Source organism: Oryza brachyantha, chromosome 4 (assembly GCF_000231095.2).
Source record: "Oryza brachyantha chromosome 4, ObraRS2, whole genome shotgun sequence".
In the NCBI taxonomy this organism is placed as follows: Eukaryota; Viridiplantae; Streptophyta; class Magnoliopsida; order Poales; family Poaceae; genus Oryza; species Oryza brachyantha.
The window spans coordinates 15,061,428-15,078,483 of NC_023166.2; the positions used below are offsets into that span (position 1 = coordinate 15,061,428).

General features: G+C 43.8%; 2 protein-coding genes across 2 annotated transcripts; one reads left to right on the forward strand and one right to left on the reverse strand.

The window, feature by feature from the left end:
- Positions 1 to 6,645: 6,645 nt before the first annotated feature.
- LOC102703300 (plasmodesmata-located protein 8-like) lies at positions 6,646 to 9,461 on the forward strand. Its single transcript, XM_006652518.3, has 3 exons — positions 6,646 to 7,528; positions 8,767 to 8,868; positions 9,238 to 9,461. Exons 1-3 carry the CDS (start codon positions 6,796 to 6,798, stop codon positions 9,240 to 9,242), a joined length of 840 nt encoding a protein of 279 aa, XP_006652581.2. The 5' UTR covers positions 6,646 to 6,795; the 3' UTR covers positions 9,243 to 9,461.
- Positions 9,462 to 9,472: 11 nt separating this feature from the next.
- Positions 9,473 to 14,459, reverse strand: LOC102703575 (vacuolar-processing enzyme beta-isozyme 1). Its single transcript, XM_040523769.1, has 9 exons — positions 13,817 to 14,459; positions 12,984 to 13,148; positions 12,642 to 12,798; positions 12,486 to 12,571; positions 12,193 to 12,392; positions 11,562 to 11,610; positions 11,291 to 11,497; positions 10,005 to 10,211; positions 9,473 to 9,921 (listed from the first exon to the last, which is right to left on the reverse strand). The coding sequence occupies exons 1-9, from the start codon at positions 14,060 to 14,062 to the stop codon at positions 9,736 to 9,738; spliced, it is 1,503 nt and encodes a 500-aa protein (XP_040379703.1). The 5' UTR covers positions 14,063 to 14,459; the 3' UTR covers positions 9,473 to 9,735.
- Positions 14,460 to 17,056: the final 2,597 nt, after the last annotated feature.

Genomic DNA, 17,056 nt, shown 5'->3' on the forward strand with positions numbered 1-17,056 from the left:
AATGAATTATGAAGGAGCCAGGTTGTGTTGCTTAACCTCAGTTTCCTGCTAAGTGACAACCAACTAACAGGACAAACATTCCGAATCAAGCTTCCTAGCGTGCTCATTAGTCATGACAGCTGGATGATATATACTAAGTATTTGGGAAATGCATTTATACTCCCTCAAACTATTTCACATAAGTATTTAGAGCTTTTTTATTATCCTTGAAAAAGTACCTCAAGTTATCATACTTTTAATGTAAAAAGTATGGCACTTTGAGGTATACTGTACCTTGAGGTACTAAAAATTTATACCTTGAGATACTTTTCAAGGATGATAAAAAAACCCCAAGTATTTAACTCCTAAACTATTTTTTTGCTCGCTCTAACTCGGAGAAGTGCTAAACCAGGCTCAATTTGTTCCCAGGTTAGAAAAGACAGCATAATCTCATGCAACTCCTTGGATTGGATCAAAACTAAATTTCAGAACGAGCTGCTTTTATACCGACCAGGCTACCATCTGAGCTCGGCGAAATTTGATCAGACACATATATCCAAGGAATTCAGAGTGAGTGACTTTGTAAATGCTATTATCATAGTTTTAATCTTCTATAATCTCTGTCTGGAAAGTCTATTATCTGGTATCACGATACTTGTTCTTCACAAAGAGGACACATTTGATATTTTGAAGAACTGCTTATAGGCATATGTAGTGTACTAATGTGCCTCTCTAGACATTGAGCAAACTTACTATCCTTGAGAAGGTTACTCAAAATCTCATATTTCTAGTGTAAAATTTCGGTATATTAACAAAATTTTACCCTAAAATATTGACATCTCAAAGTTCCTTTTCGAGGATAGCAGAATTTCCCAAAAAAACATTATGTTTTCCGTCAGCTCAAAACAGCCAATTACCTAGATCTTGAAAATCACAACAACTAATCGGTAATCACTGCAAGGAATATGCACGCATCGATCTTCCGTATCGATTTGTAAGACCACAACAAGAGGGGATTTTGACCTCAAAAAAACAACAAGAGGGGATTTTGTGTACTGACCTCGTTGGCCGTGAATAACGCCGGACGGCGCCGAGGTAGGAGGTGGGCGGCTGGCGCCCAAGCGGCGGCCTTCCTTAGGGGTTGGCTAGGGAAGCGGCGCAAGTATATCACTCGCCGCACACTGGGATTCTGGCTCCAGCCGCCGTGACCCGAACAGCAGATATCGCACGTTCGGAACAACTGGTTCCGGCGGAGACTCGGAAGGGGTATCGCAAAATTATCGGCAGCCCATCAATACTATGTTGGGCCGATGTGGCGGTTCGGCCCAGATAGCCCAGGCCGAAAACTAACCTTCCTAGGCCGTAAACACTGCCCTGTTTCAAGATAGCAAGAAAAAAGTCTAAAACAGCTCCCTATACATAAACGTGAGTCTGTTTTTTATCCCTTAACCAAAATATCAGAAATGTATACTTCTAAACTCATATAATCCGTTCAGAGCGATTTCTCGGTAGTATTGACTCACATTTTGACTAGATTTGCTGATGTAACGTTTGGTGGGTCTCATGTGTTATATATTTTTTTTTATTTTTTTCTCCCCTCCTGTCCCTACCTATCCTCTCTCCTTAGCTCGTGGCCGGCGGTGGGCGGTGGCGGCCTGCGGAGATGAACAGGAGCCATTGTAGCCGAACCTCGAGACGAATAGGACCTCGCATTGCATCGCCGACTGCTCGGCAACGCGGCGTTGTATGCAGAGCACGGAGATGATGCGTCCGAGCGGTCCCCGAGTGACGTTCAGCGTGATCAGGTGGTCGGAGAAGGTGGCGCTGCCGCGGCGGTGGTGATAGACACGGAGGAAGGTGAAGTCGTCGCGGTTGGTGGTGCACGACCACGACCAGTTATGCGCCGCGGCGAAGTGATCCAGGAGTGCGGCCGCCGAGCGGACGAAGCCGCATGCGTCTCTGGGGCAACTACTTGACAGTCTCCAGAACATGTAGAGGAGAAGTTCAGTGGTGCATATTATGAATAATGATAAGTGCAGATAGACATCTCTTAAAATGAACTGAGGAATGCCACAAAACAAATCAATGCTTAATACTCAGAAAATTACCTGCCAAATTCATGTATTGTCTTTATTCAATGAAAACCAAGTTAGAGATCACAGTTACAATCACAGGCAGATAATCAAAAATTTGAAGATAACCTACATAGCATGCATCTAGATATGAGTCGGAAAATGAGGAAAATAAGAACAATCAAGAGCACTTGCATGCAAGAACAATACTATGTACTGATGCTCAAGTTCACGCCGATGCTCGAGCTCTCGGACGGCACGCGGATCCAGGGCGCCACGACGTGGTCATCAAGTCGGTCGGCGAGGCTAGCGGCAGGAAGGAGCTTGACGAGTTCGTCACCGATGCGTTCGATGGCCCATACAGGGAGGCCGTGAGCGCGCTCAGCAAGCCCGAAGAGAGCAAAGCCCCGCTGCTCGCCGCTACCGCCGACCGCGCCCCAGCCCGCCTCCTCTCGCTGTTGCTTGCCCATCGCCGCCCGCCCGAGCCAGCCTGCCCCCTCCCACCGCCGTCCGCCCCAGCCTCCGCCACCGTCCACCGACTCCCGCTGCCAGCCCCAAGCTAAGAGAAAGAAGAGAGAGGAGATGAAGGAAGAGAAGGAAGAAAAGAAAAGAAAAAAATAAAATAAAATAATCTAACATGTGGGACCGATCTGACGTTACATCAGCAAAATCAGTAAAAAAAATTAATACTATCTGAGGTCTTTTTTAAATTTAAAGATACATATTTCTGATATTTCGATTAAACCAAGATAATAATAACATCATGGCTGAAATCTACCTGCCTAGGGGGCTGGTCCGATAGCGGCGGTTCGTCCCAGAATAGCCCAGGCCAAAAACTCTCGGAGAGAGGAAAATGTCACTCCAGGCTCCTCATCTTAATAAGAAGACGACTGTAGTATTTATAGGTATAGGGTTCGGTTGATGTGAAGATATCCATAATATGTTAATAAGAAGATGATATAAGTAATCTATGTACAAATTTGGACCCTTAATACAAGTAATATTCTTACTATTGTTTCTACTTTGTGTAACATATCAATTAGTATTAGTATAGTATCTCTATTTCATAATGCAGGATTTTTGATTTTTTTTATTTGCAATGTTTGATCATTTGTCTTATTAAAATATTATGAAAATATTATTTATTTTGCTTGTGACTTACTTTATTATTAAAAGAACTTCAAGCATGACTTGTTGTTTTTATATTTATACTAAATTTTTAATAAAACGAATGATCAAATATTATAAAAAAATTAAACATCTTACGCTATAAAACGGAGGTAACAGTATGCGACGGAGGTCGCAGTATGCAACAAAATAAGTGGCGAGATATAGTCGTTGGCTTGCAGCGAGACAGCAGATATAGTCGTTGGCTTGCAGCGAGACAGCCACGTAGATCTTGACTCGAGATGGCTTGCATCTGGCCTAAAATTCAGATGCCTTATCCTCCTAGGAGCTATTGCATTTATATCTAGAGATTATCTGTTCTTCAAGTAGGACTCCGAGAACTCATTAGGTAGTACGACGTAGTAAATAAATTTGATCATGAATTAAACTCTTTACTCGCATATCCCGGAATCTGTTCTTCCATAGCCATACACACTTTTGTCTTTAGGGATATGTGATATTGCTAGAAATAATTAGGGCATTCTCAGCCCATTGACTAGGATGACGTTCATATCATTAAATAAGTTGTCATTTAAGATGAAAGATAATATGGTAAGTGAATAAATAAGAAAAAAAAAATAAAACCATGTTTTGCATGAGACATGGTTTCTACACAACCTCCAAGATATCATGTGAGATAAGTAACATTAAATTAAAGTATGGAATAGTGGTGTTTGTATTGGAAGAGTAGTGTCTAATACTAGTTTGTTGATAATAAAAAGTTTATGAAAACTATATTTAATATTATGGGTTGGAAATACTGGCCGTACTCGTTTCTAATGACTAGTAACTCAGATTTTGAGCTCAAGATCACAAGGGAGGCTCACCTGCCTGCCTTAGTCGACCTGCACCTCTATCTACCCACTGGTCCCACAACCGCTGGCCTCTTTCGGGATGGTGGTGCCAAGAACACGGTAGAGAGAGAGCGGAATTTAACTATTTTTAGGTTTGCCACTTATCCAAATGTCCCTCTTACTTTGCGCTAAATAATTTATCACTAGAGAAGTTATTTCTTAACTATTTATTACTTTTGCCTACGTGACGAGCCACCATGGCGCATCCGCGTGAAAAGCGACGTGGACCCCACCCGTCAGCCAATCCTCTCTCCTTCTTCTCCACCTCCGGCCATGCCGTTGCTAGCTGCAGGAGCGTGCTCGTCACTAGCTGCAGGAGTGTGCTCGTCGGCCTCGTGCAGGTGCTAAAAAAATTGATGTCGGCCTTGGAAAAGTATGAACATTGAATCCTCGTTTCCATCTTCTCTTTGAAAAAGAAAATTGATGTCGGCCTTGCCGGCGGAGACGGCCGCGCAGGCCTTGCTCACTAGTGCGTCGATGCAGCGCGGCACGAGTCGTGCGGGAGCACGCCGGCGAGCGGGAGCACGCCGAGGAGCTGTGGGAGCACGCACTGCATCGCATCGACTCCAGCGCGGGAGCAAGGCGTCGACGCACTGCGGGAGCATGCCGAGGAGCACGCCGGCGCGCTGCGGAATGCGGATCTACATCGCATCGACTCCGGCGCAGTGCGGGAGCAAGGCATCGACGCACTGCATCGCAGCTCCTCCAGTGCGACGGCACGACGAGGAGCTCCTCGGCGAGCGGGAGCACGTCGGCGCCGTCACACGACCGCAGCGTGCGCCCGGCCGGAGGTGGAGAAGGAGAGGGGATTGGCTGACGGGTGGGGTCCACGTCGCTTTCCACGCGAACAAGCCACCGTAGGCAAAAATGGCAAATAGTTAAAAAATAGCATTTCTCTGGTGACAAATTCTTAAGCGCAAATCTAACAAGGGTGTTTGAATAAGTGACAAACCTAAAAATAACGAATAGTTAAATTTTCTGTAGATTGATGGAGAGAAATGGGTGGAGTGGAGGAGGGATAGAAAAGAGAGGAGGAGATTGTGGGGTTATGTGGCCCCACTTTTTTTTTTTTTTTTGCCACACAAGCACCTACTTTGCATGAGTGGACCCGTGTCAACTTCCATGTTAGCAAAATCGAGAGCAATACTACCTTGGGATCTCAATTAACCTAGTATTGCAAGATAAGAAATGTGTTATATAGGTTTTCGTGGCTACCGATCTTTTTTAACTCGACAACAGGATGATGGATCCAAACTAAACTTTTTTACCAAGAGGAAATTATAGCAACCATGTGATTTCAGGCCCAAGATCCTAGCCAGACCGATATTGTTTGCCCTGTTCACTTTCAGCAACAACTCAATAGCTGCTGGGAAGGGGCTCTTCTCCTCAGAATCCCTGCATCTGAACTGGCGACGGAGACTGGCTGAGCTCTCATGAAACCGGCCATCCATTGCTTCGTTGGATCGACCAATGACCATAGACGATCCCCCGACCGGCCGACGAAACCGTGCAACGACGCGCGTATGCAGCATGGCCGGGTTGCACTTGCACCTGCAGTTAACAGTAGTACTGACGAGGTCGTGTCGGTGCGGGGTGGTGGCATAGGCATAGCCGCAACGCGACGCGGCAGGGCCGAAACGAGGCCAGAATTCGCGTGTCCGCCTCGAGCGCATATGCATGGCCGCGGCGTATGCTTGGACTGCTGGTCATCCGGCGGCGCAGGTGGGCCGTGCCGTTGCCGTGCCTGAGAACGTTCGGGAGCGTGAGGTAAGTAGTGCGCTGAAAAGACGCGGCTGGTGGCCGTATGCTGCGAGGCTCCCGGCCCGGTCGCTCTCGCCCACAGCTGTTGCGCGCCCGAATCCTCGGCGTGCAAAGCCGGGGCCCTTTCACCTTCACGGCTTCACGCGTTACTCTTTTATCTCGACGGATCTAGCCTTCTTCAGTTGGAAGAGGGTAATCTTCCAAAAGGCATGCACTTCCTTTCGCATACTACTGGAAGCGACACGTTGGTTGCCACGATAAGTTTGTGTGCAGCACATAGGCTCCCCTCATGTCAACTTTGGATTTGTGAACCTGTTGACTGTAATACAGAGATTGTCGTTCCTACTACTATCAGTGAGCGACGGACGCAACCGCACCCAAGTGAAAAAGGACAGCTGGAAGTTCGAAACGGCAGTTGCTTATTGGCGAAGCAAAAATGCTCAAAATCCTGTTCCCATCCCCGCATCCCGGATTTCCAGTCTAGAGGCAGAGGATGCAGCTTGTCAAACAGCCTATTCCTCGGGTGCACTCGTCACAACGGCATTGGACATTGGTTATCTTCACACCATGCCACAGATTATGATAGGTTGCATCCTGTCACTGCCCATACTGTCTTACCCCAATCTGGTACAGCAGAAGGATAACCGAATGTACCGGTGCAATCATTCAGGGTTATTCGAAGAAGGACCAGGCCAGTAGACCACTGACCAGAGTCACCCGACCGTGCACCGTGCAAAGTAGGCGTCACCGTGCCGAGTGACCGAGTCGACGTATAAATTCTAGAGACGCCGCGCGCGCGCACCACCACAGATCATCCGCATCGCAGGCGTTAGCTTAACCAAAAGCTCGCATTTATTCTGCGTGCTCCCCACCACCTTGTCTTCGCTCTCACGACAAGGACTCGATCGGAAAAACATTCGCCGCTTCGACCCAGCAGCTAGCGCGAGCGTTTCAATTCAGTCATGCGCCAGCGCGACCGGCTTTGCTGCTCCGTCGTCCTCGCCGTCCTCGTCGCGCTTGGCGCGACGACGGTCGCCGAGGCGGCCACCGGCACGTTCATCTACGCCGGGTGCTCGCCGTCCAAGTACCAGCCCGGCACGCCGTTCGAGGGCAACCTCAACTCGCTCCTCGCCTCCTTCGCCAACGCGGCGCCCAACGGCGGCTACAACAGCTTCACGGCGGGGAGCAACGGCACCGGGGACGGCGTGGCGGCGTACGGGCTGTACCAGTGCCGCGGGGACCTGGGCAACGACGACTGCTCAGCGTGCGTGCGGGACGCCGTGGCGCAGCTCAACGAGGTATGCCCCAGCGCGTACGCCGCCTCGCTGCAGCTGGAGGGGTGCTACGTGCGCTACGACAGCAGCAACTTCGTCGGTCAGCCCGACAACGCCATGGTGTACCGCAAGTGCAGCACCAGCACCAACAGCGACGCCGACTTCCTCAAGAACAGGGACGCCGTCCTCGCCGCGCTGCAGGGCGGCCTCGCGAACGGGTACAAGGTGAGCAGCTCCGGCAACGTGCAGGGGGTGTCGCAGTGCCTGGGCGACCTCGCCGCCGCCGACTGCACGACGTGCCTGGCTCAGGCGGTCGGCCAGCTCAAGGGCACCTGCGGCACGTCACTGGCCGCCGACGTGTACCTGGCGCAGTGCTACGTCAGGTACTGGGCCAACGGCTTCTACTTCCGCCCGTCACAAGGTATGCGCAACAGTGCAAAAATTGCATTTTTCATGCGTTTCGGACAGCAAACCCGAATCAATTCTCTGCAACCTATACTGATCAAGTGATCAAGCTTACCACTTGCAAGTCGCCAATTGTCCTAAGCTATCCCGGTTAGATGGTGTACAGTACAGTGCACAGAGTCCTTAGCTGAACAAGTCGCAACCGGAATTGATTCCGCTGGGCAATGGGTAAACTTCCCAAAGTTGATAGAGAGATCAGACAGAATGGGTGTCCACTACTGAGTACTGACAACCTTTTCATCTTATGTCCATGCATGCACCACGGATGAACATACCACAATAATCAGTGTATGTTCAGCTGTCTAAGATAAAATCTACATATGGTTAAGCTTATTTAGCCACCTATCGATCAAATTCAAAGAGGTATATGTCCATATGATACGGAGAAAAAGACAAGAGAGCAATCACTTGATTGCAGGCAGCGGCGGTACTGAGAAATCAAAAATTAGCTTAGTGGCTACAGAATACTTGTAAGCTAACAACCACTGAACCACCCATAAGGTACAGTGTGTCAGCATCATATGTTCACTTGGTCTGCAAAATCAGCCGCTAAGCTCCAGCGGCGTAGTTCAGTCAATTGCCTGCAATAAGAAATTTGCAAGGTTAATCACTTCGGTTTTTCTGGTAGACGGCATGCAAGTGACAATATCATTGGACTCGCTTTGGTAGGATACCAGCACTAGCCAGAATACCAGATGATTAAGCGGCATTAACAAAAGGAACTATTCTTTCTGATCCTAAAAAAGAGAGAGACCGACAAAGATGATTCTAGTACTGAAAAGATGATGTCAAGGGGCAGTAAAAATGAGGACTTTCTTATGCAGGAATTCAAACAACTTCCTACAGGGCAGTGCTTAATCCGTAAGCTAAATAATCGTCCACTGCTTTTATTGTACTGGATATACCGGTGCGAAAGAGGGTTCAATTCTCCGACTCAGTGATGGCCACTAAACATGATTCCTATCTCTCTAAGCATATCAAATTTATTTAGGACGGCGGGCGCCGGCTGATCTGCTAGCTTAGCACCTTAGCCACTCGCCATGCTGAATATATTCGCGATAAACAAAACGAAAAGAGGCACTCTGCAAGTGGCTCTGCTTTTTGTAACTGTACTGTAGATATGATCGATGTTATTCTAATCTTTGGTCTGATTTCCTTTTGATTCTGGCGTTGATAGTAGGCTTTGTACTGCAGATTATTCACAAGATGACGTCGGGCGGACTGTGGCAATAATCGTAGGCATCTTGGCAGGACTAGCGATCATCGTGGTGTTCATATCTTTCCTCAGAAAATCATGTAAGCTCTTTGACCTGGAAATCCTTTCTATTTTGTTGTCTTTGGAGAGACTACGGGGCATGGGGTGGTTGTTTGAGAAAAGCCAGACAACATGTTTACAAATAGAAAATAATTTATGAATAAAATTTTTATATCTAGATTTTTAGCGATCTAGAAGCCAATGCTGAAAAATAAATTATGTGAATAAACCCTAAATCCTAAATTTAAGGTTATAAATTTAAATTTGATTTATAAGTTTAAGCACGTGCGAAAAGACTAAGGTTGTACTAGATCATGAATTGGTAGGAGCATCTGCCGCTCTCTGCCACGTTATCTTTTATTCGATATGCACTAACATGGTATAAACTGGTGTATCCCTGTAAACTGCAGGCTAGCTTTGACACCTGAAGGAGTTTCAGTTCAACTTGCACTCTGTGCAAGAGGACTTGTAAAGGGAGCTTCGCTTGCATGACGCTGGCAAGAGCTTCATATTGCTTGTAATCTCATTTTTCCAGCAATATATATGTAAGCGAGATCTTGGTAGGGCTGTCGGAGCAGCACTACCTTACTTTAGATCATCATTTTTTTGTCCACTAATAATCGGCCTACCTGTTATTGTCAAGTCTGAAGGCAGCATCATGCACATATTGGTCATAATCATGTTTGGATCAATTGCTAATCGAGTACTTTACAGAGGGCCACTTCACACAAGCCATATTGTTGGCACAAGCACATGAAACCCACTGATTACTGATTGGCCCATCACATAAAGGGCCATATTGTTGGGTCGCTAGCTACATTCTTGTCTCCATGGTATATACATAGGTTCACACAAACGAGGTCTCCAAATCTCCGAGGCCTTTGCTATTTAACCTGTACTGCAGGGGATCAAGCACTGTGTCCGCCTTCAGTCATTGGGCTCCATCTCGCCGAGTTGTAACTGCCGCAAGCGTTGATGCTTGTTTCCATCATTTTGGCCTCGGAGACACCATTGTTGCACATGTTTGCAAATGCCCTCATGTGTTTCATGCCATACTGAGTGAGGGATCCGCACTGAGATTCAAAAATTCGCACCTGACAAAGGCAAGCATAGCTTTGAGCAATTAACGCCAACAAGAGGACAATTATACCAGAGTTAAAAAGAACCTTATACTCACCATCTTCTTCAAACAATCCCAGTCGTCAACTAATGATTGACCAGAGCTTCTAGCAGCCTCAAGGATTAAAGGCCCATTTTCAAAACCAAAGACAAGCTTCCCGATGAAATCAATGCTGCTGTCAAGATGCTTCCTGTGTGCTATCGTGTCTTCGATCTCCCTAAGAACCTTCAGCTTGTCTTCAGATCCTCCATTCAACTGCTCATACTGAAAACATAAATATAAACATTAGCAAGAAACTATCATATGCTCCCAAAAAAATTTTTCGCTTAAAACTTCAGAAGTCTAACATGTCTAGTCATATTCTGTGAAACAGAGCTCGCATAGTATCACACTATACCCTTTCAAATATGAAATATAATTCCATTATTCCCATACACAAGTAGAGGGGGAAAAAAGGGTGAAACGTCCATGGAACAAATATCTTGGAAATAAAAGGGTTAACTACATCAACACCACCGTCCTAACAACATAACATTGAACTGCAATCTATGTCAATGCATTAAGGGACCATGCATCCGCCCATACCATTCAGCAACAAGAAAAAAGAAAACATAATTCATAAAATATATATTTCATCCAAAGTATATAACTTCTGTGTGATGATGTTCCAGTTAACATGGTAATTTTAGTATTAATATTTATCGATACTACTATTAGTAGTGTAAGAAAAGAAGTCACTACGTTCGCTCACACGGGCTAGAAAATCTCACATTAATCAAAAAACAAAAAATAGAATCCGATTAGAAATAAAATTTCAGAATTGAAAATAAAGAAAAGTAAAAAGTCCAAGTGTAAATACAGTTAAAAAATCCAGAATTTCAGATTAAAAATAATTAATATTGAGTAAAGAGTCCATCAATAAATACAATTTGGAAATATCTAAAACTCTGGTTAAAAATAAGTAATATTGAGAGAAAGAGTCGACATATAAATAAATTTAGAAGTATCAAAAAATTCAATTGAAAAATAAATAATATGCAAAAAAGAGTCTATGTAATACAAGTATAAATACAAAATTGAGAATTACAAAATAATGAAAAGTAAAATGAGGTTACAGGTAGAAATACAATTTAGAAAAAAAATCTGAAATTCGAATTAAAATTAAAAATAATTAATATCAAGATAAGAACTCATAATATAGATATAATTTATAACGATGTTAACCACACAATATGTGCAGGCCCCATGCTAGTTCAATATTATAGACATAGCATTTGGATTTTTAAAGAAAGGACGGACGAAAATGAATCAACTGAAGATATAACTAGAAGTCTACAACTTACCCTCTTCCACATGAAAAGAAGATCAGCGTCTCTTTGATTGACTGCAGCCTTTGGTACTGGCCAAATCAACTCGTTTGTGATGTTACCATTTGCAGGATTAAAACCTTGATAAAGGAAAAGTTTCTCATCCTTGAATGTCTTGTCACCATATTCCATGACATGAGAGCCCTCGTTTAACTTATTTGCATTTGAGGTTCTTTTCTTAACCTGCCCAAGAAAGCAGTAAGTGGAAGCATTGAATCAATATCAAGAAAGTGCACTCAACACTTACCACCTCATACTGATCCTCGATAGTTTCCCTCTTTAGATTGTGAGTCTCACTGACAAAAGGACAAAATTGCTCAAAAACATCAGGCATCAGAGAATAATTGCTACAAGTACTATAAATAAAGCAGCAAAGCAATATGTGTACTTGTATTGCATCTGGCTGTTCTATCAATTGATACTTCCCAGTCTTCACCAATTTTTATAGGCTTTTGTTTGTTGACACTATGAAGAACACAGTGACTTGTGGACTACTTATGTGTAGTCAGGTCTAACACACTAAGTTACAAGCAGGCGTGCATGTTAATATGTTATGCCTTGTGACAGTACTTCTGACCACACAGATGAAACAGTATTGTACAGATTTTGAAAGATGGAACTTTTGAGAATGGTCCCAGATCAGAAGGCAGAACCAAATTTCCAGTGTGTAAAAGGATAACTGAGCAAGATAGCTTGCAGCGGACCAACAATGTTCAGTCATGACCGTAGCTCATATAAACTACTGTGAGTATGACAAGCTGAAAACTGAATTGTATAAGACCTTATGGCATACCTTTGACACGCACAAAAAAGATTATATAAGAACAACACAAATTCACAAGACATTGCACCTAATATATATACTTAATGAAGCTTACCTGTCCTCCATCCAAGCAACACTGTACATGTCGCCTAGACATGTAATGTATTCGGGAGGAGGTGATGGTTCCTCCCCAGGGCAGTATGTTCCCCAGCTATTTTCAACTGCATTGGATGCTGTTGTGACATAAATATTAAGATTGTCTGGCATTAAGCCCTCGAAGATACTGCCACTTTCACATGCTTCGACATATATAACCTGAATAAATTATGGTTTAATTTCAGTCTCAGTATATCATTTTGGATTATAAAAAATGGAGGGAAAAATAAAAAAAATGATGATGTTATGTACCATTTTCGAGTAGCTGTTGGAAGCATGTTTGTTTTGTAACACCTTAATAAAATCACCAGCATAAAGATATGGCAGATTGGGCATGCCTAAAATTTGTAAACTGTAAGCTAAGCTCCAGACATAATTAACTAAAACATCTAACGTGGGAGTACGCACCAAGAACTCCAGGACCCCCATGATCTGAGTAATAGATGAAGATGTGATCCTCTGGTTTGCTGTCTATGACCTTTCCACTTCCTCCAGTAACTGCAGTTTTATTGCCCAAGAGAACAGCATAGAAGTTTTCAGTAGTAACATGATGACCAGTGTAGTCCTGTAAAACATGTTAAGCTAATCAGCCTTGCATAAAATCGACATGCATAAAAATTTTATACAGAACTAGCATTAGAGATACATAGATGCTAAAGAAAAGGAAATCGAATTTGAAGTCCGAAACTGTAACTACTTGCACCCTCTTTTATTTTTTGAAAATGCACCTCAAAAGGAAAAAAATGCTACCTTTGGAACACCAGCATAAACATCTCCACCTATAGGATGGTTGATTATGATCCCAGGCCTTGGGTTGAGAATATTATGGGCAATATCATCATACATAAACACCACAATGTTCTCTTCCTCCACTCCTCCCTTCCGCAGAATCTGGTATGCATGGCACACATCGGCCTGCCATAAACCAGGAAACACCAACGTCCCTTAAGCAAGCATTCATACAATTGTTAAGTGAGCTTTACCACCCCGGCCTCCATGTTTGTCAATTAAACCCTAAACAAACGTAGATCATGCAGGAAGATGCTATTTATAGTGGTATCTTAGTCATGATATTTTACAGTAGTTCCAAATATCTTCACTTGAACAAAATTGATATTACCAAGAAATTTCGCCTCCATCTAATTATCGACTTAGAGATGACCCAAAGGAAACACCTTATGCAAATTATAGCTGCCTGGAGCTTCCTAAATAGTATTAAAGAAGCAAGTAATTCGGATAGGATAACCGGGCCCTGAACGAACAGAACATCCCAAAGGCCAATTTCAGTGGTCAGACAGCAGGAGCTTGGTAGAAGAACAGACGATCTTGGAGCAGGGGTGTTATAGATTACCATACGAATTAACATCTACCACAAATTCGAAGAAACACTGCAGCAAGAATGTAACACCCCGAACCGAAAAGACCCAACACAAACTGGCTGCAGAACACGCCCAGGAAAGGGGAATTGACCAAAAGTTTCAAACTTTCCCCAACGGCAGTTCCTTTTCTGGTCTCTAATCTATACCGTCGCCCCGCCCCCAGACCACCGTCGCCGCGCCCCTAGACCGATGCCGCCGGCTCACCTGGTGCCGGTAGTTCCCGTAGCCGGAGGAGCCGGCGACGAGCACGGCCCACCTCGTCCCCACACGCTCCGGCGCCGCAGGAGCAGGAGCAGGAGCAGCAGCCTCAGCGTCCTCCCCCTCCTCCGTCGGCATCCGAATCAGCGGCTCCCACTTCCCTTCCTCCTCCCCATCAGCCACCTCCGCCACCACCGCCGCCGCCGCCAGCAGCGCGACGACGAAGCCCCATACCCAGCACCGCGCAGCCATCGTCGTCCGCGAGCACAGTACAGTATACTGCAATATCAAGCAGGCAAGTAAAGTGCCGCGAGTAGGTAGGTCCGAGACGGCCTTAAGTAGACGCACTGGCGTGCCACGCGGGCACGTGACCCGCGGCTCGTCGCCTCGCCGTCGGACGGGGCGACGGGCAGCTTTCGCTCGCGCTGCTCGTGAGCGTGGATGTGGAGGGGGTGTTGGTCGCGTGGATCACGCGGCCATTGCGTGGAAAAACTTGCAGCTTCGTTCATTTATTTTGCGATTTGGAAATCCCATAGCTTGTGGCCGCAGAACGTGTACACTTCGGCACTCTGAACGTGGAGGGATTTTTGCGAAATTTCAGCTGCAAACACCCCGCAAAGATCGCATTGTTCCGTGCCTTGATGAAATGAGAAAATCAGAAATGAGGGAAGCTGAAACCGAAAAGTCTCAAACTTTCTGTGTTGGGGAAAGGAGCGGAGTTCCAGGGCCGTCTCAGGTGAACTTCGTGCGTTACCATCCTTTTTCTGGAACACAAACTGACACTGGGTGAACTGCTTTTTGCGAAGGATGGTTAGACCTTGCGTGATGGAGGAGGAGGAGGACAGAAGTGATCAGTTGATCGCTGGCCATGATTAAGGGGTGTTTAGCACGTGAAATGAAAATTTTTACATATCACATCAGACGTTTGATCGGGTGTCGAAAGAGGTTTTCGGACACGAATGAAAAAACGAATTTCACGGCTGGCGTGGAAACCGCAGGACGAATCTTTTAAACCTAATTAATCCGTCATTAGCACATGTGGGTTACTGTAGCGCTTATGGCTAATCATGTACTAATTAGGCTCAAAAGATTTGTCTCACAATTTCTCACATAACTGTGTAATTAGTTTTTCGATTTATCTATATTTAATACTCTATTTAGGTGTCCAAAAATTTGATGTAATATTTTTGGGTGAAAATTTTTGGGAACTAAACGGGGCATAAGTGAGACAACCATGGGTCCTGAGTCCTTTGCCTATATGCCACTAAAAAATAGTGATTACCTATGTGCGACGTCTGTATACCTAACTTTCTTTTCCCTGCATCCTATTTTAGATGGACGGAGACTTAACGGTGTCAAATGGAGACGTAAAAAGAATGTTTTGCCCTTGTTAGTAAATAAATGACAGAAATAAATTTAAAATAGTAAATAAATATGGAGAATCAGTAAATAATTTAGAGCATTAATTTTAAATCAGGAAATAAGTATGGAGAATCAGTAAATTATTTACTGATTTTTCTTATTTATTTACTGTTTTAAATTTATTTCTATCGTTTATTTACTAACAAGGTCAAAACCGTCTTTTTACACCTCCATTTGGCACGGCTAAGTCTTCATTTATCCAAAATAGTATGTAGGCAAAAGAAAGTTAGGTCAATAACATATGGATGCCTAAAATCTTTTTAGTGGCACAGAGGTAACCTCTAATTTTTTTAATCTTTTTTAATGACATGTAGATAAAGAATTCTCCTTGCATTCGATATTTGGATTACTGGTGCCTTGCTGGCTGCTGCTCTACAGTTTAGCGGTGAAACGTCAAAAGTTTAGTTTAGTTTAGACCTTTCTCGTCAGGGGCTCCAGATCAACCAGATGTAGGTATCCTCTCGGATCGTGCCAACAAGGCGATAATCATGATTTGTTCTTACCAAGCATGCGTCTCATGTCAGTAATTTTGTAGTTGTGCCCAACTTATGCTGAGCTCAGGATTCAGTTTCAGCGTGAAATAACGTGGGGATTGTTTGTCTTTTTCATGACATATTTGTAAATAAAAAATAATTTATAAATAAAACTTTATATATATATTCTTAGCGATATAAGAAATAAGAAAGGAAAATTTATTTCGGTGAAAAAATAACCTAAAATCAATTTTAAAATTAAATATTGATTTATAAGCATAATCATAAGTGACAAGAGAGGGTGAACGATAGCTCGTAAACAACCGGCTGTAATTGCACGTATGAAAAAATACGTGTCAACATGTCAACCTATATGCCACGCCAAGTGGAATTGTTGTTAAAACCACTAGGGCACTTGATTTTGTTTTAGAAGTTATATCGAAAAACAAACTTTTTTCTACATATATTTTTTTTAAAAAAAGCCCAGAGGATACACGGAAAGGTCCAGACTATATAATAATTGGGAACATGGGCCATATAGCATGTCCAACATAGCTTTAGAATAATGGCATCATAGGCCGATGCATTAAGGTTGCGTTCGAAACATGGGGTCACAGAAGCTAATTGGCTGTACGAAAAACAATAAATATAATTAGCACGTGAATATATGATTAATTAAATATTACTTATTAAAAATTTGAAAAATGAAATTATTTGATCTTTTAAAATAATTTTATATAGAAATTTTTTACACGAAATACAATATTTTAGTAGTTTAAAAAAACGTGCTAACGAAAAATGAGAAAGAGTTTATTCTAACAGACCAAAACGAACGCAGCATAGGTGGACTGACTAGGGATCATATCAGGTCCGAAATGAATTTGGTTCCAGACATAGGCTGGCGAGCCCATAAACCATTTTGGTATTGTATGATTAGATTGTGATACAGTTTGTTTGTTTTTTCTTCTTTGTACACCGGCATTAATATATGTACGATGCTTTTTTTACGTTTCTTTCTTAATTAGGCTTTAGACCCATAAGCGTCATTACATTTCTCTGCCCTCCACGCTGTGACTAAGATCGGGAAAAAAATATCATATGAGTAACATTTTTCGTCAAATTTGGTAACACCAACAAAATTCAATAGGACTATTTACAACAAATCAAAACATACCTACGATTTAAAAACTATCCGAAACATCTTCAACCAGTACAGTGATAGAACGAGGAGACCAGCGCGATCTGGCGAGTTCCCGGCTCTCTCCCACCCTCCGGAACCTTCCAGAACCGTTGAGATCGCGCGACTCTTGAGCACGGCGACCTTTTATACTCTCCCCCTCCCCCACTCGAC